Below are 24,973 nucleotides of genomic sequence, written 5' to 3'. Positions count from 1 at the left end.
GTGAAACACACCTGCAGTTGGGGCCAACCCCATGAGCAAACAGGGTGGTTAGAAATGGGGGTCACAATGGGTAGAATAGACCATTGCTGACAGGGGCACCTGCTGCTCTGTGAAGCCCACTATGTAGAGTAGACTTCACTCAAGCTAAGTGGTTCTCACACTTCAGTGGCGGACAATCACCCAGAGATGCTTTGGGGGCCCCACCCGGAGGGTTTGGTGCTGGCAGCCTACAGTGAGGCACCCCTCTACGTGGCAGTCCTCATTGGCGAATGGCTTCAAGTGAAGTGTTTCAAACAGGGCACTCACCCGTCTGCTAGATGGCTCTCAGAACTGGCGCGCATTTGTTTTCTTAACAAGTGTGCATTTTTACCAACGGCCAGGCATTTGGACCAGGCACACAGCTACAGGGCATAAAAGGCACAGATACTTCACAGCTTGGATCTCAGGAGGGGACAGACCCTGGAACTGCTCAGGGAACCAAAGACGGAACGACGACAATACTTGCAAGTGTTGAAAGGGGAACCGCAGTGCTAGTCAGCTGGACTCCAGAAGCTTAAAGGGCAAATGTTCTCTGGAATCACATTCTTCCTTGTTATAAAGAAAATTTAAAGAATTGTTCAACTTCCAGTTGCATTCTCTAATTAAGTAGCAGTTTGCCACAGCTTTTATTTCCAGATTATTCCAAAAGCAAACAGTAAGCAACAACATTCTTTTAAAATGGCTTTTATTGAGACACTTTGAGGGCTTCTGCAACATGGTTAGCTGGTCCACTTCTTAGCTGGCTAAACTTTTCTGAAAGTCAACAAAGTCCACTCCTACCACCTCAGCAAGAAAGCACTCTTCTGTCTCTGCCCGAACACCAACCAGGAACCCCACCCTGGCCATCTTGCACGTCTCTCATTAGTCCTCCATGGAGGATGAATAAGCCCAGGCCTAATTCTTCCCACCTGTTAATTAGGCAGAGTAATTTTCAAACAAAGTGAGATGGCTTAAGTTCAGCTGGTATTACTATCCTCAAGTAACAGACCTTCTTAATGCCGTTTCTCCCTACCTCCATTTGTTATTTGGGGATATCCTGTCCTAAATATTAGCTGGCATCCACAGAATTTATAACCTGACTGTGTAACAGAATTATATTAGCCCCATGCCACCCCTCATGCTAAAGACTCTAGTTTTATGCTTTCATCTGTATGGAGTAGCAGGACTAACATTTTACGGGGAGGTTAGGCAACTCTCAGGTAACAAAAGCATCAATGAGATGAATCTTTTGGAAAGTCTTAGAATTATGGAAACCAGTCTCTTCAAAAGTGAGAGGTGGCTGCCAAGCCTCTGCCCTCTGCATGGATCAGGGTTACAATTGCTGAGAATGCTAATTCTGCTCCTTGTAACTTCCCTTCTTTAGTATGAGTTGATCTTGGGAATCTTTGCATAGTAAATATACCAGCTCCTTCCATCTTGAAAGCCCTCCAAATGGGTGATCTCCAAGCCGTTTTCTTATTAACAAGGTGGTTGAGTTATAACAAAAGAGAGTAGTTTCCTGTTTAGTACAATTGTTCCCATCATAAGGTGAAACCTAACATTTACTTCATTTAGAAGAAAGAACACCAGGGCATTAAGATTCTGCTTGCAAATTAATCCCAATTTATGTTTACATCCTTTTTATCATCGAGACATTTACATATATAAGCAGGGTATGCTCCTTAACAAAAGGGGGACTGGAAAAAAAAGAATGTTTAATTTAGCACTTAAAAAGGAAAAAGAAAAAAAAATTAACAGGTGCCTTGAAAGCCTTCTTCATGCCAGTGGTAGATCTTAGTCTCCACTAGTCTCTCCTCAGTGGCCTTGGCTCCATCTCGGATGAGAGCGCCATGGCATCAACTGGTACAGACATAATGGACACACAGAACTGTAATGTGTAATAAAGCAAATATTTACATTAAGCACAATACAGCAATTTATTTAGATGCTTAAAATGAATACAAAGGGAAATAAAGATCACAAAATTATACATACTACAACAGTGTGTCATATATTAAATGGTATAAATGAATACACCAGGTGGTGTTTAACTAAAGATAAAACTAAATATCCAAAATGCAGCACTCATTGGTTTGCTGCTTCAACACAACACACTTTCATACAGATCTTAAAAGGTGTCAAAATTAGTAGCTGCAAAGTCAATTCTTGCGTGTGGTTTTAGCTTAAAAGATTTCAGAAAACAGATCTGAAATACCAGTTTTTGTTTGTCAGCTGTAATGTCAAGGATATTCAGAACAAGAAAAATTCTATAATACAAGAGAGTCCAGATATATATCTTACGTGGCTGGCCTCTGTTGCAAGATTGTACAAGGTTATGTGCAAAAACTAAGTCTGTTCAAAAGTTTATACTAGCGTAGTTTCAAGCTTTTGCTAGGTAAACTAGATACAGCGTTTGTTACACAGCAAGGGCAACACTAAAAAAGAAACATCTATGATGGGTACACAACAATATCATAAGCATTACCTGAATAGGTCTAAAAGACTGTACAAATATACATTTTAACTATTCAGAATGAATACATGAAAAAAAAATCAATTTTCCCCAGTCTACTATACACATTGGATTGGTAGCGTGTATGTTGGCCCTATGCTACCATGTGAATCAGGGTAACACTTCTTAATGACATTCAACCAAACATTTTACAGAGGGAAAGAAATGTTGAGAAGGCAGATAAAATAAACCTCTGCTTTTCCTTGTGTGCATTCGTGAGCCACCAGCTTATTGGTTTTTCACATTTAGTTACTGTGTCTGTCACAGCAAGTTCTAAAGCAAATCAGCCAGTCATGTATCATAGAAATAACCATCCGGACTGCAGTGGCCACATGTCCTTACAGCCTGATGACCCAGCAAGTCAGAAGGCAGTACCAGTTAGAATATAGTTTTGCAGTCATACTCAAAGAACAGAGTTCCAGGCTGCAGCATGTCACTGATGCCAGAGAACCTGGCCCTGATGTCCGAGAACCTGTCACTTATGCCTGTTGGCTGCTCAGTTTAACTCCAGTTAAGCTGCCATGCATTGGCTCGGCTACTCCATCAGTCATGTTCTCAAACTGCTCCCCATCCTCACTGTCAATTGTGCTATTCTGCCACTCAATCTGTGGACCGGACAAGCGCTCATCATTTTCAGATGCATTCTTCCACTGTGACTGGTCCTTGGACCAAAACCCTTCAACTTTTCCATAGGAACTATTCTTCCATTTCAACTGCTCTCTGTCACCTTGCATGGTAGCCTTTTTTTTGGCAGCTGGCTTACTGCTCCTTGCATCCTCACTCTGGGAAGACTCATCGGACCAGGTTCCTGGTTTCATTTCACAAGTGTTATCCTCAAAGTCTGACAGGTGCTGGGAACCAGGGCCGCTCTCAGACGGAGAAGCAGCACCTTTCCACTCTACAACATCATCTTGGTCAACCTCACTATCAGAAGCATCATGCATTAGTTTGGTTGTTTCCTCAGTCAAATGAATAGTTTCATATTTTGAACCATCCACATCTTTTTGGTCTAGCTTTCCCTCAGATTCTAAAGCATCCTCAGAAATTACCTTCTGTATATGCTCCTCTGGATTATCATTAGGGATTTTAGGCTCAACTTCAAAAACAGGGTCAAAAGGGCTACCACTTCCATTGGATTCTTCTTCCAAATTTTCAAAACTGTCTGAGGAATTGTCATCTTCCTTCCCAAGGTGGAGCTTTTTGTCAGCAGTTTTACTAGCATTAACTCTGGAATCTTTCTCATCATGATTTTCAAATAACCACTCAGCATCAAAATCCATCTCATGCTTAACTTTGTTTAACTCTTTCATGTTGAAGCCCAGTAACACACCAGGCTTGTACTTCTCACAGTCTCGGACACACTTCTTCCTCTTGTTACTAAAGTGGGAAGCAATGTCACTCTTCCATAACCATAAACTGGCTGCCAGCTTCTCAATTTCTCTCCTGGTGGGATAGGGCTGTTTATTGAAATACTTTGTTAGGAAGCTTTTCCTGTCTTCATAGGAATCATCTTCATGACCCTTGGGGTCTAAAGCTAAAACAACAGGTTCCTCGGGCTTCTCCTCAAAGAAGCTGGGTGAATCACTATCATCATCTAACTTTCGCTTTTTCGTCAAGGGAAATTCTATTTGCTCGTAAGTGCGCTTCACAGGTGCCAGTCCTGGTGACTGATTAAGCCGAGAGGGTGCATTTGTCTTATCCTGGCCATTCTGGGTCTTCCCAACACCCCTGCAGTGAACTAGATGCAGAGTGATAGTTGAGGCAGTCATGTTGCTGGTATACACACCAAGGCAATGGATACATTTGTAGGTAAGCTTTTTCTCCACTGGATGAACCGTCTGAATAACTTGGTGCCTCTCTCGTAAGTGATGTGCAAGTGCATCAGATATGGGTCCTTTTAGGATTGAAAAGCAAAGAGGGCAAAGGGTTTTTCCGATATCTTTTTTATAGGGCACTGCAGCTTGAGGTGAACTTCTAACAGGGGCATCTGCTTTTTCCGGAACTTTTGGCTGTGGCTTTGGAGGGATTGGAGGGTTACTTTGGGCATGATAAGCAACAGATTCAGCTGGGGCATCCCTCAGGTTGTATGTGGTTACAAGGAGATGAATGTTAGTGTGACTACCTTGCTGTAATGTCAAATCAAAACTCAAGGTAGAATCTGTTTTAGGTCCCAACTCTTCATCAATGTGAACCATCCTCATGTGTGCTGCCATCTTTTCCACATCATTGAAAGTTGAACGGCAGAATGGACAAGACAGACCATGAATTAACATGTGGTTGAGCAGGGTATCTGTGGGCAAATAGCGATTACAGTAGAGGCATTTGCTAGTAAAATTGTGGATTTTCATAATGTAGTTGGCTACTGCTGGGACTTTCTCAGCTTTATGTTCTTTTTCGAAGTGCACACTATAGACATTTTCAGGAAAAAGCTCATTACAGATTGTACATATTTTCCACTTTTGGGTTGAGGAAGTATTGGCCAGGGGTGGGCCTGTGGCAGCTGCAGTAGGTTTGGAACTGGACTGACCTAATACTCTGGATGCCTGGGACTGGGAGAGGGAAGGAGACTTTAACTGGCCGGATGAGACAGAAGAAGCATTAGCAGATTGCAGGGAGTATCGTGCTGGTGCCTGGGACCTTTGTTCTGCCCCAAGCCCGAAAGATCTTCCATTTCCACTTGGAAGTAACTGCTTCACAGACTGAGACTGCTGAGGGATGGAAACTGGTGCGTTGCCACCTAGACCCAGTCTCATGGACTGACCAACGCCATAGCCCTGGCCTACAGATTTGACTCCATAATTGTTCTGCTGTAGGTGGACATTGGACATCATGTTGACTCCTGTAGAATTTAAGTTAGGCTTTGGTATTGAGAGTCGATTTACCATCTGCTGTGAAGGCAAAGACCGGACGTTTCCAGAAGCAAGGGAACCAATTCTTGATTGGAGTCCCAGGCCCTTCTTCTCTTGAGGTTTGGGAGCAATTAGCATCAGAGGCTTGGATCGGGGCACTACCACATTTGTGTGCCCAATCATGGCAGTGACCTGATAGCCTATGCGTTCGTGGTCTTCGATGACATGCTGTACCAAAGCTTCATAGGACTTTGGTATGAAAAGGCATCGCTTGCAGTGAATACTACCCTCTTCCCAGGCATTTGGGCTTAAGGGGACAGCACCGTTGAGTGATTTTTCGCCTGACTTTGCTATGTAAGGTGCTGCCACATGCTGAAAATGTTCCCTGTAAATGTGCTTCCTAACTACTTCATAAAGAGGATCGCGGTAAGTGCACTTCTTACAGTAATAAACAGCTTGCTCCACACTGTCAGCCTGCTTAGGTTTAAGGCCATCATTTTTGCTTTTATCTTTGAAAGTGCTGAGGCTGCTACTTGGTGTGCTGGCGTTTGGAGCATGAAATATTTTAATGTGTGTTTCCAAAGTCTTTTTGTCTGCATTGAAGGTACAGTAGGGGCAATTAAGGAGAATCCTATTTTCAAAGTCTTCACTATGGACATTCCGAAAATGACTTTTGTAGGCAGAGAAGAATTTTGAAGAAAATGGACAAGCGCTGCAGCAAAAAGGTTTTGTCCGATAGTCCTAAAGAAAAGACAAGACTGGAATCAGAATGCCACTTCAGATAGGCAATAACAGGTTCTAGGTTCTTGTTCTTAAAAAACATTATTTTTAGAGCTGAAACTCTACCATGTGTATGGGTTAATAATGCGGATTTTATAATCAAAGAAAACACGATAATTTCAAAAGAAACATCAAAAGTGCTTTATTCAAAGTAATGTCCATTGCTAGCTACACATCTCCCCCATCTTTCAGGTAATTTGCGGATACCGTCCCTATAGAACTTTTCTTGTTTTGAGATAAACCATTCAGAGACCCAATTTTCCACTTCTTGGTATGTTTTGAAGTGCTGCTCAGAAAGTGCATGTGCCACTGATTGGAACAAATGGTAATCTGAAGGAGCAAGGTCTGGTGAATACCAGAATAACTTAACTTTCTGGCGGGTGTATTAATACTTCCCAAGCAAGATCTTTTAACATGTCTTTAATTGGTTTTGAAGTGTGTAATGGTGCATCATCATGAAGCAAAATTACTTTGCCATATCTTCTGGCCGTTTTACAATCAAAGCGTGGTTCAAATTGATTATTTGTTGTCGGTAGCGATCAGTATTAATGGTTTCACCTGGTTTTAGAAGCTCATAATACACCACACTTTTCTGATACCACCAAACGCAGAGCATTGTCTTCTTTCTGAAGTGATCTGGCCTTGCAGTCGATGTTGATGGCTGACCTGGATTAACCCAGGTTTTGTGCATTTGGGATTCTCAAAATAAATCCACTTTTCATCGCCAGTCACAACTCGATGCAAAAAAGATTTTCTTTCATCCCGTTGAAGCAACATTTTACTGATGACTTTTTGGTTTTCCATTAGTCTTTCATTCAGTTGATGTGGCACCCATTTTCCTTCCTTTAAAATCTTTCCCATTGCTTGTAAATGATCGGAAATTGTTTGCTGAGCAACGTTTAATCTTTCTGCAAGTTGTTTTTGAGTTTGACATGCATCTTCACCCAATAATGCTTGTAATTGTTGGTCATCAAACTTTTTTGGTTGACCTGGACGTTCTTTGTCTTTCACATTGAAATCATCCCTTTTAAAGCATTTAAACCAGCGTTCACAAGTATCTTGAGATGGAGCATGTTCACCATAAGCTTCCTGAAGTATACGATAACTTTCAGCAGCACTTTTCTTCAAAATAAAGTAATGAATTAAAACTTCCCACAAATGCTTTTTGGCACAAAATTCAACATTTTTAAACGTAAAATTATCTATGATGTTAACACCTTCAGAAAATTTGACATATGGAGTTTGAAGCTTGTTGTCAATACAACAAAATAGCATATATAATAAATCACATATATATCAACATATGTGTAACTCCATCTATTGAAATCCGCATTATTAACCGGTACACCTGGTATTGATTTTTTTCTTTTGCAAAATAAATTTATGAAACAAAGTCATTAGAGAAAGCTGTTCTAAACTAAATATTTTTGAGTTCCACAGTGTAAATTTAAAAACAAACAAACAAAAACCCCTCAATTTTAAGTTCTTATTCAAATGCTTGGGAAAGATCAGTCACATTTGCTGACTGAATGGCTTGAAGATAAATGGTTTATAGGTAGAAATGAATGAATAAACTGTGTAATCACTTTCACTCTGTGAATTAGTAAGGCTTCAGATTTACTATATAATAAAATTCAAAGCCCAGAGTGTTATAGTACAATTAAGCAATAAAATATAAAGGCACACCTTTATCCTTCCCATCATGGAAAAAATTTCATTTAAAAAAAGGCACATATTCAAAAATCTCAAAACATTTTTTCCTCTGATTGAAGTCCAGTATAGTTTTCAGATTTCATTGCTGATCAAAATACTGATCCGAAAGTAGGCTTTCTTCTACAATCCATGCTCTTCTTCTTAAGAGCAGCCTCAAAAGAAGTAATGAATTGACAGCTTCTTTGATTCAAATTAAGAAGTAAAATAAAAAATGTCCTACAGACTGAGGAGTCAATGATGTTACCAAAAGCCAGAAGCACTGGTATCAAAGAGCGACTTCCAGAATTATGCTCATTGACACGTAATGTAGTAATTTGGTCCTTTGATGAGGACAGGTCACACAAGGTTGGTTAGAGATTCTATTTTCTCCCTAGAAGCCTACTTTGTTTAAGATATTGGTTTGAATCAAAATAAAAGACCCACTTTCCCTTAAGTCTCAACCCTTCTTTAGTGTTGGAATATAAGGCTTTGGGATTCATGAAACTGAATAATATGTCCCACTTGGAAGCTTTTGTATTCTAAGACTGTTGGTTAATACCTTTTCCTGGGGAATTAATAGTAATAAAAAAACCAGATAACTATTCTGTCAAATTTCTGAGGAAGAGTTTAAAAGTACTAATTCCTTGCCAAGTATGTTCTGATAAATGAACAGATATATAATCCAGAATTACAATTTCTACTGAAACAGGTAATTGTAAAGTTAGAATTGACAATCAATTCTCCCGGTGGAAAAGAAAATACCATCTACTAACTCTCTCTCTGTCATATTTTCACCTGATACTTGTTAGTATCGCTGGTGCTGCACAGTAGATGTAATATTGTTTTTAACTCCTATTTGTAAAAACTTATGTTACACCTCTCTGTCACCGCTATCTTACAGAACCACCAAACCCTCCCCCATGTGCTGGCTTAGGCCCCCCATAGAGGTGGGGTGAGAGCAACAAAAAGGATTAAGAAAACTTAAAAGGAAGAAAGAGTATGGTCTTCTCTTCTCTAGAAAAAACAAGAATTGCAACAGACAGAAAATAATGGATAATGGAGATGAACAGAATGTTGGAGGGAAAATTTTAGAAATAGTGGTAGTACTTTTGGGGGAGGGGAGAATGCTGGTATATAATGGACTTCAGAACTTTAAGACACAAAATTTCTAAATTTCACACTTGAAGTTTTAGTCCAATGACAAAAAAGAGGTTTTTTTCTAGTTTCTCTACTAAAGAAAATATGAAATACAGTCATGCGTCGCCATTACTAACAGATATATGTTCTGAGAAATATATCATTAGAAGACTCAGTCGTTGTATATCTAGATCAGGGGTCCTCAAACTACGGCCTGCGGGCCACATGCAAATACAAATATTGTATTTGTTCCCGTTTTGTTTTTTCACTTCAAAATAAGGTATGTGCAGTGTGCATAGGAATTTGTTCATAGTTTTTTTTAAAACTATAGTCCGGCCCTCCAACGGTCTGAGGGACAGTGAACTGGCCCCCTGTTTAAAAAGTTTGAGGACCCCTGATCTAGATGGTATAGCCTACTACATACCTGGGCTATATGGTGTATAGCCTGTTACTCCTAGGCTACAAATCTGTATAACATGTTACTATAGTGAATACTACAGGCAATCTATAATAATAAGAGCGTAATATGCTAATTAGAGCAGAAGTCCTTCCTGGCGACCTTCCTGACAAAGCAGGGGCTATAAGGGAAGCCTGGGTCCTGGGTGCCAGAGGAAGGAAGGTGTACTCTTGCACGAATTTCGGGCATTGGGCCTCTAGTTATAACATGGTTAAACATTATGAATCTAAACACAGAATAGATACAATAAAAATATAACATAAAAGATAAAAAATGGTAAACCTGTATAGAGAGAGCACTTACCAAGAATGGAGCCTGCAAGACTGAAGGTGCTCTGGTTGAGTGAGTGAGTGAACATGAAGGCTAGGACATTACTGTACATGACTACAGACTTTATAAACACTGCACATACAGATACACTAAATTCATTAAAAAATGTCTTTCAATAAATTAACCTTAGCTTACTGTAAACTTTTTACTTTATAAACTTAAAAATTTTAACTTTTTGACACTCTTTATAACAGCTCAAAGCGTAAACACATTGTATAGCTATATAAAAATTTTTTCTTTATATCCTTATTCTACAAGCTTTTCTCTATTTAATTTTTAAAAATGTTTTTGTTGTTTTGTTAAGCACACAAACACATTAGTCTAGCCCTATAGAATGTCATCTATATCACTGTCTTTCACCTCCACATCTCATCCCATTGGAAGGTTTTCAGGGGCAGTAACACGCATCTCTGAGGATAACACTGCTTTCTTCTGGAACACCTCCTGAAGGACCTGCCTGAGGCTCTTCTTGAAGTGACTTCACTCTTTTCAGAAATACAGTGGAACCTCATTTCTAGAACTTAATTCGTTCCAGAAAGCTGCTCGAAAACCGAATCTTTTAAACCGAATCTTTTTTCCCATTAGAAATAATGTAAATTGAATGTGTTCCAAACCCCTAGTGATTCCGTTCTAACCTTTCTTATAGATAGTACATGTGTACTGTTAAATTTATAAATAAACACTCCTTTTCTTAAATTAATTGAGCCACTCCCTACTAGCCTTAAACAAATTTTTCATATACTACTGCTTGGAAATGCTATCACCAGCTAATTGCTTTTCCTTTATACAATCAACAAGTTTTTCTACGTATTCAATTGCCTGTGATTGTTGTTTGGTGAGCACTTTCACACCCTTAGGAATATTAGCACTCTCAAAATTCCTAAATTGTGCTAATCCTCGATTTCTCTAGCAACAAAAGCATTCTCTCCTTTGTTGCTTTTTATCTTGCTGAGGTATCACATGAAAGGGTCACATCAAAAACTGAAGTTTTGGTTGACAACTGAGACAATTTTTACTGTGAATAACTTGGCTGAGAATCCAACTGTTCAAGATGGGAGATGTTTGAGAACCGAGATTTGACTGTCCATGGTGGTTTGTTTGGTTTATTTCTTTTTTCATTATAGATTTGCTTGTAAACAAATAATGCACCATGAACATTCCTTTCTATGTAATGAGAACCTTTCCATGTTTGGGTCCATGTTTTCAAACTTCATAAGGAGCTTGCTGAATGAAGTCAGCAAAAACTTCTGCCAAAGCCTTCACCATGAAGTTTCTTGGAGATTCTTTTTCTTCTCTTGCCTTTTCTTCAGCTATTTGTTCCTGTTCCACTCCTAATGAGTCCTCATTAGTCAGTTCCTCAGGAATCACCTCTAGGAGCTACTCAGTGTCATCCTTATACATACACAGGTTAAAGTGGTTTGCCACTGTTCAGCCATAGCCTGACTGATTTTTGCAACATCCTCATCCTTGACAAATCCTTTGAAGTCATGGATGGACTTCTTGTGTGTCCTCTTCCAGATGCCTTTCATATATGCCTAGGTGACATCACCCTAAGCAGGTTTCTTATGCAGTCTTAGATATTGTAGTAATTCTAGAACTTCATCAGTATATTCTCAGTGTTTTTATATTGCAGCAACAGCCTGGGCAAAGGTCCTGGCTTTAAAAGCTGCTATAACTCCTTGATCCATTGGTTGAATCAAAGAGGTTGTCTGGAGGGAAAAACACTACTTTGATGTTGGGGTGAAGATCACCAATAAAAGGAAGATGTCCTGCAGCATAATCAACAGTAAACAAAGTTCCTTGAAAGGTGTTATTCTCCAAATAGTATTTCTCCATTTTGCTGCTGTAGCAACTCAGGAGGGCATCTTTGAAGGGAAGCTGGGTCATCCATGACATCCTATTGCTCCTGTGTTATACTACCAGCTTATTGATATGGTTGAAGACCCTGAGGTTCTCAGTGTGTCAGATCACAAAGGGTTCCAATTTGTAGCCTGCAACATTACCCCCAAGCAAGACTGCTATCCTGTCCTTAAAGCCTTGAAACTTGGCATTGACTTGGCCTCCTTATGGGCAGAAGACCTTTCAAGACATCTGTTTCCAGAGTATGGAGATTTCATCCTTATAGAATTATTTACTCTGGCAAGTAATTTTCTTTCACCATCAGTTTATATAGTTTCCAAAAATTCTTCTGCTGCCTTCACATCAGCAATAGCAGAATCAACACTCACTTTTTCACATTATGTAATGAATGATGATTCATTCTTGAATCCTTTAAACTACTCAGAGCTAGCAGTATACTCAACGTCACAAACATTTTGATTTGGTCAGGATCGTCATGATGCTAAGAAATATAAGCTTCTGTGTCTGGTCTTTAATCCAGGTCATTAGAAGTTTCTCCATATCTGATATAGGCCCTTTTTGAATTTTTGTTAGTCTCGTTGCCTTCAATGAAGCAGATCCTATAACAGCTTCTGTCCCTTTGTTCTTATTCTTCAAGATTGTAGCTATGGTGGAATGGGACATGCCTGACTGACTAGCAATAACTATCACCGGTTTTCCACCTTCATAGTCCTTAATCACTTTAATTTCATTTCCAGGTTAATCACTCGACATGGTCTCTCACTGTCAACATCAGCAATGGATTTTGTATGTTTAGGGGTCATGATGAATAAAACAAACAAGATTAAATCAATCACAAGAGAAATGATGCAATCAAGAGCTGTGATAAACAGATGTATGAAGCTGCTTCTGGTGTAGCATACACAGCATACTGTTTTACAGCAAACTCTTTTTTGTGAGTAGAAAGAATATTCCCTCAAATAACAGTAAAATATATAACACTGTAAATATATAAACCAATAACAGTTTATCATTATCAAATATTTTGTACTGTATATAACTGTATATGTTGTATAGTTTTTAAAATCCTCACCCAAGGATATGTTTTTATTGATTTTTAGAGAGAGAGAGAGAGAGAGAGAAAGTGCGGAGAGAGAAAGAGCGCGAAACATTGATTGGCTGTCTCCTGCACGCACGCTGACCAGGGCTTGAACCCGCGACAGTTATGTGCCCTAACCAAGAATCAAATCTGCAACCTTTTGGTGTATGGAATGATGGTCCCACCGAGCCACTCGACCAGGGCTATGCTATAATTTTATGATTGGCAGTGGTTTATTTACACCAGCATCACCAATAACACATGAGTAATGCATTACATTACTATCTTTCAACAGCTTCAACATTACTAGGTGATAGGATTTTCAGCTCTATTATAATCTTATGGGACCATCGTTGTATATTCAGTTCATTATTGACAAAAACATTATTACATGGCACATGACTGTAATCAATTTTGACATTTTCCACTATGAAAGGCCTAGGGCTGAAAAGGGATATACCTGTCCCACTTACCTGGTTTTTTGTAAGTGAAGGGTCCCAAAGTCCTACATCCTCCCATGTAGTGTTTTTCAAATAAAAGTCATTAGGTTCAAACTGTTTAAAATCCTAGAAAACAGTGAAAAAAGTTTACAAAAACATAGTTGTATCAACTCTAGCCCAACCTTACTTATATATCCTTTCTCTTAAATAGGGTTGGAGTGATGTACCAGAAAATCAACCCCACCAAGAGCTAAACTAGGAGCCAGAAGACTCTCAGGAAACACAAAAAGGCACATGGGAGTCGCACTGAACATTTTATATCAACCAAATATTCCCCTAATGATCAGACAGTTTCCAAGGAAAACACTGAAAGTTTTAATTAAAAATTTAGCCACAGATTAAATGCCAAAGTACCTTTCATTAGAGTAATGAAACTCATCAATTGTATTAGAATGGAGTGTAATGTTCACTTATAGCACTACAGATGTGATGTTCTGGTTCTGTACAATAAATAAATAGATATGTTAGGGGTGGGGTGGGGGGGATTGGATTGGGAAGAAAACTCAAGATTTCTGAACCCAAAAAGGAAGAAAGCTATTCAAAGAAAATAAACAGTATTATGTTGAATTTATACTCATATAAAAATTTAATGGCCTGCATCTTTCCAGGCTAGGAAGATAGTCTTAGGGTATAATTCCCCTTGATCCTAAAAGGCTCACAGTTCAGTGTGGGAAAACCAAATACATGTAAATTGCAGGATATGTAATGGGTGTAATCATGGGGGGAAAATCATGCAGGATAGAAAAGGTGCCTTATTGCATTATTTATTCTATGAAGATTACCTCACTGAGTGTGATGTGAATGGATATTTCATCAGGCAGATCTACCTGAACTTGAGGGGTTGGAGAGGAAGTGGAGCGATCATCCATGATGGGAATAACTTAACTAGAGAAGCTGCAGTCTACATAATCCCTAGACTATTATTAGTGGGAATCAGGAAAAGAAAACCTGTTGAATAAAGGAAATTGCTTTTTTACTTTCAATTCCATCCAAACATTTACTGAGTACCTATTTTGTGCCCATCACTGTACTAGGTGCCTGGGATATACAGATGGACAAGCTAGTTCTGGTCCCTGACCAGTTGGGGCTTAAAGACTAGTGGGGAACACAGCTTTAAACATTTCTTGTCAATCAGAGGCTTTGTTGACCAACTAAACATAAGACCTGGAGCAATGAGATCTGGAAAAGGAGAAACCAATACACTGGCTATCCCACGGGGCTGTTATAAATAAAGCTCATAGAATAAAAGGTTAGAAAAACAGTCTGTAAAGTCCAAACTGTTATACAAGGGGAAGATAATGGTCTATGATGGGTCAAAAGGGCCAACAAATGCTCAAATCCTATGAAAGAGACGACGAGCACCCAAACCACCATGACTCAACAATCAGAAGGTCAACCAGAACGTTCAGGTATATTAGAATGGGAACAGGCTCTGGAGTTCCAAAGACAGATCCTGCCACATGCATAGCTGTGAGGTGGACCTTTTCCCTTACAGTTTCTTCCTCTGTAAATTGGAGATAAGAATTTCTATATCCCTCCAGGGGTTGTTTTAAGGACTTGAAATTTAGAGATAATTTTAAAGCACCTAGTATATTGCCTGAGATGTGTATGTCCTCAATGGTAATTGCTTTTGCTTCAGGATGCAAAGATGAAAAAGCCCATTTTAGGGAGAAGGGAACAAGTTAGACTAATTGAGAAAGCTACGGTGAAGCTAACGGTGAGGTTCAAAATCAGAATCACACCTAAGAGTTCACCATCCTGGCCACTGACACAAAGTAATGGATCCGAAGCTGAGTCATGTTAAAATTAAAAAATGGCATGCTACTTACTTCTATGTGTTCTTTACAGTATTCCAACCCAATGTCACTAAGTATTTTTTTCACAGTTTTCCGGGCTTTTCTTAAACTGCCAAGATTGTTGACAGGAAGTTGGAACATAGTTTCTATTGGAAAAAAAAATTTAAGTCAAGTCAAAACATGTACAACTTGTAATATTTACTAATTCCACTGATAGTAGGATCAAAAACCCTGGCCCAGTCTGATAAAATAAGATGAGTAGATATTTTAGTATTTTCTGAATACTTAAAAGAGGCAGGCATAAATAAGTGGTCTCTGATCTTTTCTATTTTCAACAAGACATTTTATGTTATAGATTGACTATGAGTCTAACCTGGCACAATACTAATTAAACTTTTGGTGATGGACTTCTAAAGTTGAGAATTAGGTTAATAATACTGGTTATTTAAAAATCAAGTGTTAGTGCTTTCCTCCTTGTGATGTCAAACCTCCGAAAATAGAAAATGCTCACCATTTCAGCATTATTACCGTATAATTTTGAGTGCTAGGGAAAAGCAGCTTTTGTTGTCTGGGAATTGTCTTGAACATTAATTGCTATGGTATTCTTTTAAAAAAATAATTTGTATTCCTTAAAAAAAATGTTTTTATTGATTTTAGAGATAGAAGGGGGAGAGGGAGAGAGAAACATCAATCAGTTGGTTGCCTCCAGCATGTGTCCTGACCAGGGATTGAGCCTGCAACCTGGGCATATGCCGTGATAGGGAATCGAACCAGCGACCTTTTGCTGCACAGGTTGATGCTCAACCAACTGAGCAACACTGGCCAGGGCTTGTTATGGTATTTTTTAAAGAAACATTCTTAAACGTTTCTGTATACCACAAAAGACACTAATGATTGTGTAACTTGCCCCTCAGCCAGCGCCATTCCTAGACAAAGGCACTCACTTATGGTCATGGAATGAATGCTGAGATGGGAAAAGCTAGGCACAGCATCAAATAATAGTAACTGTTATAAGACTTTAGGGGAATCTTGAAAAATGAAAAGCCTACCAAAGAAGAAAATTTTTATTCACTTTCCCAAGGTCCATAAAAGCAATAGTTAAGAAAATAGTTAGTAAAACTTGGGTGGATGAGAATGTGTATGGCTTCCAATGAGACCATAAATGTTTATTTTAAAAAACCATAACAATTTATCAACTTAATAATCTAAATCAACTTTACAGTATATAAAGTCATTTTAAAAACCAAAAACAAAGGCAAAAAACAAAAGCTAAAGCATCAAAGAATTAAAACCTAATACATGCAAACCTGCTTTTCTAATTAATAATAAAGGCTATTACTCTATAATACCACTACCATTTTTAAACCACAATCATGAAGTCAACTAATCCAAATGTCATACCATGTTACCTCATTTATTATTCTAATGCAAAAATCAATTAACTATGAAAAGTGGAAAAAAGGAAAAAGGGTGAACCCTACTAAAACCAACAGTAACTCCTAGAAATTCTGAATCTGAATATATTACCAGAACTTAGACGTCTCAATATCCTATATAATAAAAGCCCAATATGCTAAGTGTCTGGTTGTCCAGTTGGCCATTCAACCAATCAAAGCATAATATGCTAAGGCCACTCAAGTGCTTGCTATGATGTGCACTGACCACCAGGGGGCAGATGCTCTGACCAGTAGGTTAGCTTGCTGCTGTGGTCCAGCCCATCGGGACTGAGTGAGATGGGCCGGACACGCCCTGGAACCCTCCCACGGTCCCCCCCTGGCTGGCCAACCTCCCACATCCCTCCCCGGCCCCAATCATACATCGGTGGGGTCATGGCTGGTGAGCATAACAGCACTAAGGATGTCCGACTGCCAGCTTAGGCCTGCTTCCTGTGGGGAGCGGACCTAAGCCGGCAGTTGGATATCCCCTGAGGGCTCTTGGACTGTGAGAGGGTGCAGGCCCAGCTGAGGGGACACGCCCCCCCCCCCGCAGTGCACAAATTTTGTGCACTGGGCCTCAAGTATTCCAAATGAAGAACCAAAGTTGAGCCAAAAGAGAACTGTATTTCACTGAGAAAAACAGCCTTCTCACCTTCAAGATGGAATCCTACCACTTATAAAGCATGACTGTGGTATTCTCTGCACTCTCTGCCATCCAATAACCTGTATAATATCTAGCTAAGAGAAGACTTGAAAGTAACTTCTGATACAATTTAATGTGCACTCAAGGCCAAATCTATACCTTATGGAAATGTAAATGCTAAAGAGACGTCTTGTTTCTCTAGTCATTTATAAACTCTCTGTGGGTCAAAACCAGCAGAACTTTTGGAAGAAGTTAATCCTGCTTCACTTCAGAGCAGAGATGTGCCCAGAAGGCAGCCATTACTGGTTTCCTCTGCATCCTGGATAAGTAGCTCAACATCTCAGCTAAACAAATACACAAAGATTTGGAAATGTTGCCACCACTGACGCCACCAGTCCATATAGAAAACATCCAGGGGAGTCAAACTACAGCTCAGAATAAAGGAAAACTCATTCTTCTATGGAAAATACCAGGCATTCTAAGTGCCCACCCACAGCTAACAAAGTTGTTTGAAGATATCCAAATGAAGCACCTAGGTAGGTACCTGCATGGTAGGTACCCAATTAGTTCTGAAAAAGTGAGTATGCTCATAAGGGAGCTTCATTATAAAGAGCACAATTTATAAAAAGTGACATTTCTGCCATACAGTAAACCTCAAGTTTATTTATTTAGGCTGAATTAAATAGGCTTGTAAACAAAATAATAATTCTGCTTATTGGAAAGTGCTGTATAAAAATGGTTCTTTGCTCTATGATTAGTAACTAGGAGAAACCCAGGTTAAAGTTTATATACTGAAAGATGTAGAATATTCTGAACTAAGATTATAACTGTCTTCATGACATTTCTAATCTTGGGAATTCCATTATCTGCCCCTTTCCCCACATGGAGGTGTCCTCCATGTATTTGCTTACAGTGGCCTTTTTCCCCCCAATATTTTGTTCACCTGGAGCTGGAATAACACATTCATGTGTTAGAATCCTCAAAAGCATTTACAAAGATTCTCCTGTTATTTTTGTTGTTGTTGCTTTAAATTAAATAAAACAGGCACACAGTATAGGAATATAAGCAAAGAAGGCTTCCCCTACTCCTATCATCTAGCTATGCAGCACCCCTTCCCACAGAAGGGGCCATTGTGTATACTTCTTGAGCTTTCCTGTGCTTATAATAAAACAAGCCAAAGGTTCCTTGAAAGAAAGCCTCCACCAAGCTCTATCAGTTAATGTCAATTATTATGGGTGACAGGTAGAATTCAACTCTTATTTTTTTCCAGCCTCCTGCTTGCTGTAAAGAAAAAACTTCACATCAATGGCTGGTTCCAGGATTCATTAATGTTATCTATTTGATTACTGTTTAAATACTTTTACAATTACCCTGGCCTCCTCTCCACCCCTCAAAAACCCTTTGAATTAGAAATCTGGAGAAGGTGCCCAAAACTTAAGTGATTAAAGGGTAGAAACAGAATAATTAGGAAACTCAGTGCCTTGACATTAAGGACAGTTTCTTTACTTTTGAATAGAAAGAGAGCTAAAAACAAAATATTTAATTATTAGCCTTAGGGAGAAAGATGTCTTACAGTATGTTGAAAACAATATTGTGTAGAGATGGTCTTTGGAAGGAACACAAAGGGATGGGCTTACTTTCCCTCCTTTCTCTTGAACTACCCTTAACTGTCAGGATGGCCATTTTCACAAGGTCAGCATCATTATCCCAATACCAAGGAGAGCTCCCTTCAGCCAAACCATAAACCTCTTAGTTCATGGCATAAAAAAGGGAAAATATCCAATTTAATAGAATGGTACCATTGTTCATCTGTTCATCAATAATTTTCAGAGCACCTTCACTTTGCCAGTCAATAAACTAGGAATAAAGAGATTAACAGCACACAATTCTTATCCTTCAACAGCCCATCAATTCTAGGGGACAGATCTAGAGCACACAGTAAGCACAAGCTCACTGGCGTAAAGAAGATACTTTGTTTTTGTGTGCCCAACTTCCTCTTGGAACCACACCTGCTATTGATGTGCAATCAGTTAGGAGGAGGCCCTTAGTCCTATAGAGCAGAGTGTATATGACGACTCGGGCCGACCAATTAAGAGTAGTCTATCTCAGTAGACATTGATGGTAGAGTTGGGGATGTGCCTCAAATAGGGCTGACTGTAATGCTGAAAAGCAGAGTCAGAACCTGCCATTTCATGGAGAAAACCGGTGAGAAAGATTCCTGCCCACATTGCTTAAGTTCCTCAATCCACCTGTGCCTGAAAGCCAGTCCCACTACCCTCTGACTTTTCAGAAATAAGAGCAAACACATTATCATTTTTTCTTAAGCTTTGGTTTATGTCACTTGTAACCATAAGTCTTGGTAGTCCTGCAGTGGGACATAGAAGAATTAAGTAAGAGGAAAGATGGGGAATTTTATGCAAAATAATTCTAATTCTAATTGGGACTATTGGCAGAATAGGAGTTTACCAGAAAAATGTAGTTATTCTAAAAGACGCTTTGGCCCTAGTTTCATTAATAAAAAACACAATATGGAAAGAGTAAAACATTTTCTAAATTCTAAGAATTTGGGGAAAACTCGATGTATTAATAACAGAACTGAAGATAAGTAGCTTTTGGGTAAGCATATAATACCTGATGAGCTAGACCTAAATAACATTTTTCAGAATGATTTCAATTTATTGTTGAATGATTCAGTCACATCCCTTTTTCCGATCAATCTTTGCAAATTATACCCTCATCTACTGATTGGGGCCAAAACACTGAAGTTTTACTAATTCTGGGCCAAACTCCTACTCACATGCTTTCAGTGATTCAAAGTGCTGCTTTTCCAGATAACTAAAATAAAAATCTAAGATCCATAGGCCTCGACTACAGATGAATGACAACCATATAAATTATATATAAGACTGATCAAATGCATGTACCACTTTCTCCTCCAATCAAAAATACTTCTTTACTCCAACTACTAAGAGGTTAAATAAAGGCAGAAGAGAGCCTGTCTCATGAGGAAATATATATAGGCTGATTCTGTACAGGAGAAGGATGATGATGCAGGATCAGTGACTGTGGACTTGACTGAAGGAAAAAAGTCATTAAGTGGGGAACATAATTATAATCACTTGGCTTGGATCTAGTCAGGTGTACTCAGGATCTTCTGAGTCAGAGAGATGAAGGGAAACCCAACAAATGATAGTGCTAGGTTTTAGCAGGCTCAAGGCAAGGTTTGCAGGACCTGACACACCAAGAGTCAATGGGGCTTTTCTATGTATGATAGTCCCTGCCAGATCAAAGATGGTATAATTTAGTCTCTATTTTTAGGGGTAGAAAAACAAACAAACAAACAAACAAAAAAACATTTATAACTGTGCCATTAGAAAATAAGACAAAACCAAACTCCCCCCCCCCCCCCCCCGCCCCCAATAAAACCCAACCTTAAACCTTTGACCAGGCATAGATAAATAATCAAGCCAGGAGGAAAAAAAAAAAAAGCCTCCAAATTAAACCTCTCCAGGTTATCCAGGTTATTTAAGCTATTACAAGTGTGGATCTAGCATGGCATTTTCCAGTACATAATTCTGCATATTTTATATTCATTCTTATATGATGTTACCCACATTACTAATAAGAATACATGTTAATTTAACATACCAGAATATACAGAAGCAAATATGATCGTGTGTCCTAGTTTCCATCACCCACTGGTATAACTCTAATATAGGGATGGGCAAAAGTACATTTACAGTTGTAATACAAATAAATACAATAATTAATAAATAATAATACAACCCTTTGCCTTACCCTGTATTTGGGAACTGCAATCTAAACATATACCAGTCACAACTAATGCATATTAGCAAATGCAACAAAACAATTTTCATAAGGAAAGCATTTCTAACACTGCATTGTGAGCCAGACAAGGATGATTTCATGTAAGAATGTTTATCCTTCTTCAGGGTAACACCTAAACATAAGCTGCTTAGTCTAAACCAGTAGTTTTTAACCCCACCCACCCTACCCTCCAAATCCTTGTTTCTAAAGAAATCTTAGATGAAATATAAAAAAAATAAAAAATGGAGGGGTTTGGGTTGAAATGAAGAAAGAAGTTCTCTGTCCCCAAATATCTCCTTGAAACAGTTACTTGTCTAAACTAAGCTCATAATGCAAACTTATGCCAACGTGGCTGTCTACTGAAACATAAAATCTGGATCTAGTGGGCAATCAATCAAAGCAGGAAATTTGGGGGCTATAGCAGAATTCCAATAGTTTAGTGAAAATACCCCTAAATATAACTAGTCTGATCAAAATAGGAAGCCCACAGTAAGCCTAAGGATTATAACATAGCTTTTACTTTGATATTGTCTTTAAAGCTGTAAAGATAAATACAACCCAAATTAACCGTTTAAGAAATTCAGACCCTTGATACTTAACTCAAAACAAAGTACAGTTAGTTGACCTTTGCACAACGTGGAGGTGAGGGGCAGTGACTACCTGTGCTGTTGAAAATCTGAGTATAACTGAACTCCCCCAAATCTTGACCAGACGACTTAACAATAAACATAAACAGTTGATTAACATGTTTATAGTTAATATGTATTAACACACTTGTATACTAATATATACTGTATTCTTATAACACAGCTAAATAAAGGAAATCATAATAGAAAATACATTTATGTACTGTACATATTTATCGAAAAAATCTGCATATACTAGTAAGTGTGGGTCCATGCAGTCAACTGTATTCCAATTAATGCTGATGAAAGTATATAACAACCTTATAACCCACACTGGGGTTTAAGAGTTAGAAATTTGAAGTTTCTTTAAGCAGCTAGGCATTTTAAGAAAATTCTCATAGAGAATCAAAGCACCAGTTACTTCACTGCTACCAGGATGGTATACTTAACCCCCGCAACCCCAACAGATTTTGTAATGTCTCTGTGGAAACAGGACCTAGTTAAGACAAAAACAGTTTAGGCAAGAAAGAAAGATCATTCCCATATTCATACACTCTCTCTTCCTCCTACTTCCCCCTCCTTCAGCAACAGATTTAATACCTGTCAACATCACTCATTAAGAAAAATTGTGGTCATCATAAAACACTTTATTTTTATAAGCAATATGTGCTTATCTTTCCTGACTATTCTGGGATCTGAAGGTGAACACAGACACCTTATTTGCTTTTAAGGGTGTCACTAAGTCTATATTTAAATTAAACCAGTTGTGAAAAAGTCTATATATTTGTATTTTTTAGAATGAAACTTGCCCAGCTGTCATGGCTCATTGATTGAGCACTGACCCATGAACCAGGAGGTCACAGTTCAATCCCCAGTCAGGGCACATGCCCAAGTTGTGGATTCGATCCCCAGTGTGTGTGTGTGTGTGTGGGGGGGGGGGGGGGGGGGGGGGGCGGGGCATGCAGGAGGCAGCCAACCAATGATTCTCATCCTTGATGTTCCTATCTCTCTCTCCCCCTCTCCCTTCCTCTCTGAAATCAATAAAATATATATATATATATATAAACAAACAAACAAAAAAATGAACCTTGAAAAGCCATGCTGGAACCACCCTCCAATACGTGAGCACACCAAGGTCCCAGACCTACATTCAATCTGGAAGCAATCATCCTACTCAATCTTTTTATAAAACACAGTTCTGAACAGAAGTAGCTGACCTGTCAATTTCCTTCCTATAAACTTGGGCAAAAGACCTTCCAGATGCCAGAAGCTCTTCATAGAAAGGCAGCTCTGTCTTTTCTCTTTCTCAAGTTCCAAATACCACAGAACAAGTAACTGTCTGACTATCCCAGGGGCAGAATACTCTTTCGGATTAGCAGTTAAAACTGTGCAGCATGACAGAGGTAAGAAAGAAAGTTTAGTCTCTTCTCTTAATATGTAGTAGTGTTGAGCCTAAAAAGGGGGGTACTTAGAAAACCCTGGAAAATTAGAAACTATTTTGCAAATGAAGACACACTTGTACCAAAAGCTAAATCTGAAAAATGAACATCACTTACATTGCTCAGGATCATCATATTGGAACACTGTTAATAAAGGCAAGAAGTTTGGAAGAAAATGTAACCTATTTCTGTTTTATTACTAACTGCATTGACTTTTATTAGCCTGTTTGATAATGAAAATAAAATCAACACACCACCCAAATAATTGAGTAAAACATCAAATACAAATTGCCTCTAATTCAGGATAAAAACACACCTTTGATTTTTTTTCAATTTTTAACCAAATCAATTGTTAAATTCCATATGTAATTAAGTTTTTATAACTATTTCTTTGGTCAGTAGAATATATTTATGAAGGCAGAGTGAGTATATTTACCTAAATAGAGTATTCTGTATGAAAATAATTGGCCACAGGAATACTTTTACCCACTTTTTATAAACAATGTGTGAATTCCTTACACAAACAACTGGGCTCTAAGAGACTATTTCTATGTCTGATCACCTCAAAGGAGAGAAGCACAAACCCTACCAGGCGCTCATTTCACACTGGACAGCTCTGTTCACAAGCTTACTCTTTACAAGGTTTTGTAAACTGCCTACAACTCTCAGGTCAGCTACAGAAGTCTAATCATTTAGTCACATAGTAGCCGTAAGTTTTTAAAACATTTCCTCCCTCCTTTCCAAGTTTTTCCCCTTCTCCAAGTTAACCATGCTCAGTTCTTTCAACATTCCTTGTGCTATTGCATAAGCCAATCACCAATGAATAGGCTCTAGCTTGTCAATCTCTTTTGATGCCCTGAATTAACTGATATTCCAGATGTGACATAATCAGAATGTCAAGTGGGATAATACTTCTCTAATTCTGGATATTATTTTGAAATTAATGCTCCTAAAAGGTGCATTTGTGTTAGTGGAGGGCACTTCACACATATGATTTCCCAAATCATTTTTTTTTTTTTTTTTTGCATATGTGCTGCCTTGTCAGCATTAGCTGGTTCAACTAGTGGAAAAAAGATATTCTATGCTGAATCCATGTCTGGTTAGAAAGGAAATAACATCAGCTTTCTTTAAGTTATCACCTCAATTGAAGGAGCATGAACATTCTGATTGCAAAATGAAAAAGAACCAATGTCCAGAACAAGCCTTAGGAAAGATAAAGAGACTGAGATTCATAGTCCAAATCACAATATCAACTGCAATGTTATGGAAAAGCAGCGCTTTGAATCAATGAAAGAACCTATGGGATGTCTAATCTAAACTCTTCTCATTTTACATATTAGCAACTGAGGTGAAGCAACTGGTCTAAAGATGATCAGTTTGTCAGTGACAGAACCGGATCTCATACTTATATCCAGATCTAGGATGCAGCACTCCCCCCATTACTCACACAGATGAAGCTCTGATCTCTGACATTAATTAAAAGTGAACAACAGCATGTTACATATACATATCCAGAAAGTGCCACTTCAATCCCCAGGATGAAGTGATGTTAAAATGTTAGCCAAACTAGCTCAAGTGGTGATCCAGAGATTAAGAATGTACACTCGTCTCTGGTTAGATAGTCCAATCACTTCCAGAGAAGAACTGCAACAAGAACTCAGCTCTGAGACCATTTGCCCTAAAGTGCTCTTTACCATCACCGTGGATGCCAACATTCACTGGATAGTCACATCTGAAAGATATCTTTCTACCCAAATTGTAATGGCAGTATCATGCAAAAGGAAAACCATAACCTTGGTATCCTTAAATAAAACAATAGCTTTTAAAAAAACAAAGGTATGCTATGTTTCTCATTTATCATCTTCTCATTATCAATACTCAAATTGCTTGGGAAAGCAGAGGCTATGGTGATTTTTTTTTCTTTTCCTGGAGGGCAGGGCTAGACAGGAGGCTAGTCAGCTCGTAACTGCCTCTTTAGCAACTTTCCCCCCC

At 38.7% G+C, this 24,973-nt stretch overlaps 1 protein-coding gene across 1 annotated transcript in view; it reads right to left on the bottom strand.

Moving 5' to 3' along the window:
- Nucleotides 1-707: 707 nt before the first annotated feature.
- ADNP (activity dependent neuroprotector homeobox) overlaps nucleotides 708-24,973 on the bottom strand; it is a 39,540-nt gene continuing 15,274 nt past the window's right edge. Inside the window, exons 2-4 of the mRNA XM_070419764.1 lie at nucleotides 15,043-15,155; nucleotides 13,187-13,279; nucleotides 708-6,120 (exon numbers count right to left, since the gene is read on the bottom strand). Of these exons, the coding sequence (XP_070275865.1) occupies nucleotides 3,010-6,120; nucleotides 13,187-13,279; nucleotides 15,043-15,150 (3,312 nt within the window). The 5' untranslated portion in view covers nucleotides 15,151-15,155 and the 3' untranslated portion in view covers nucleotides 708-3,009. The remainder of the gene's footprint in view (nucleotides 6,121-13,186; nucleotides 13,280-15,042; nucleotides 15,156-24,973) is intronic.

This window comes from Myotis yumanensis, unplaced genomic scaffold (assembly GCF_028538775.1).
Source record: "Myotis yumanensis isolate MYYU_CA2020_CCGP unplaced genomic scaffold, mMyoYum1.0.hap1 SCAF_7, whole genome shotgun sequence".
Lineage (NCBI taxonomy): Eukaryota > Metazoa > Chordata > Mammalia > Chiroptera > Vespertilionidae > Myotis > Myotis yumanensis.
The sequence above is the reverse complement of the archived record's forward strand: the minus strand, read 5'-3'. Positions and strand labels throughout refer to the sequence as shown.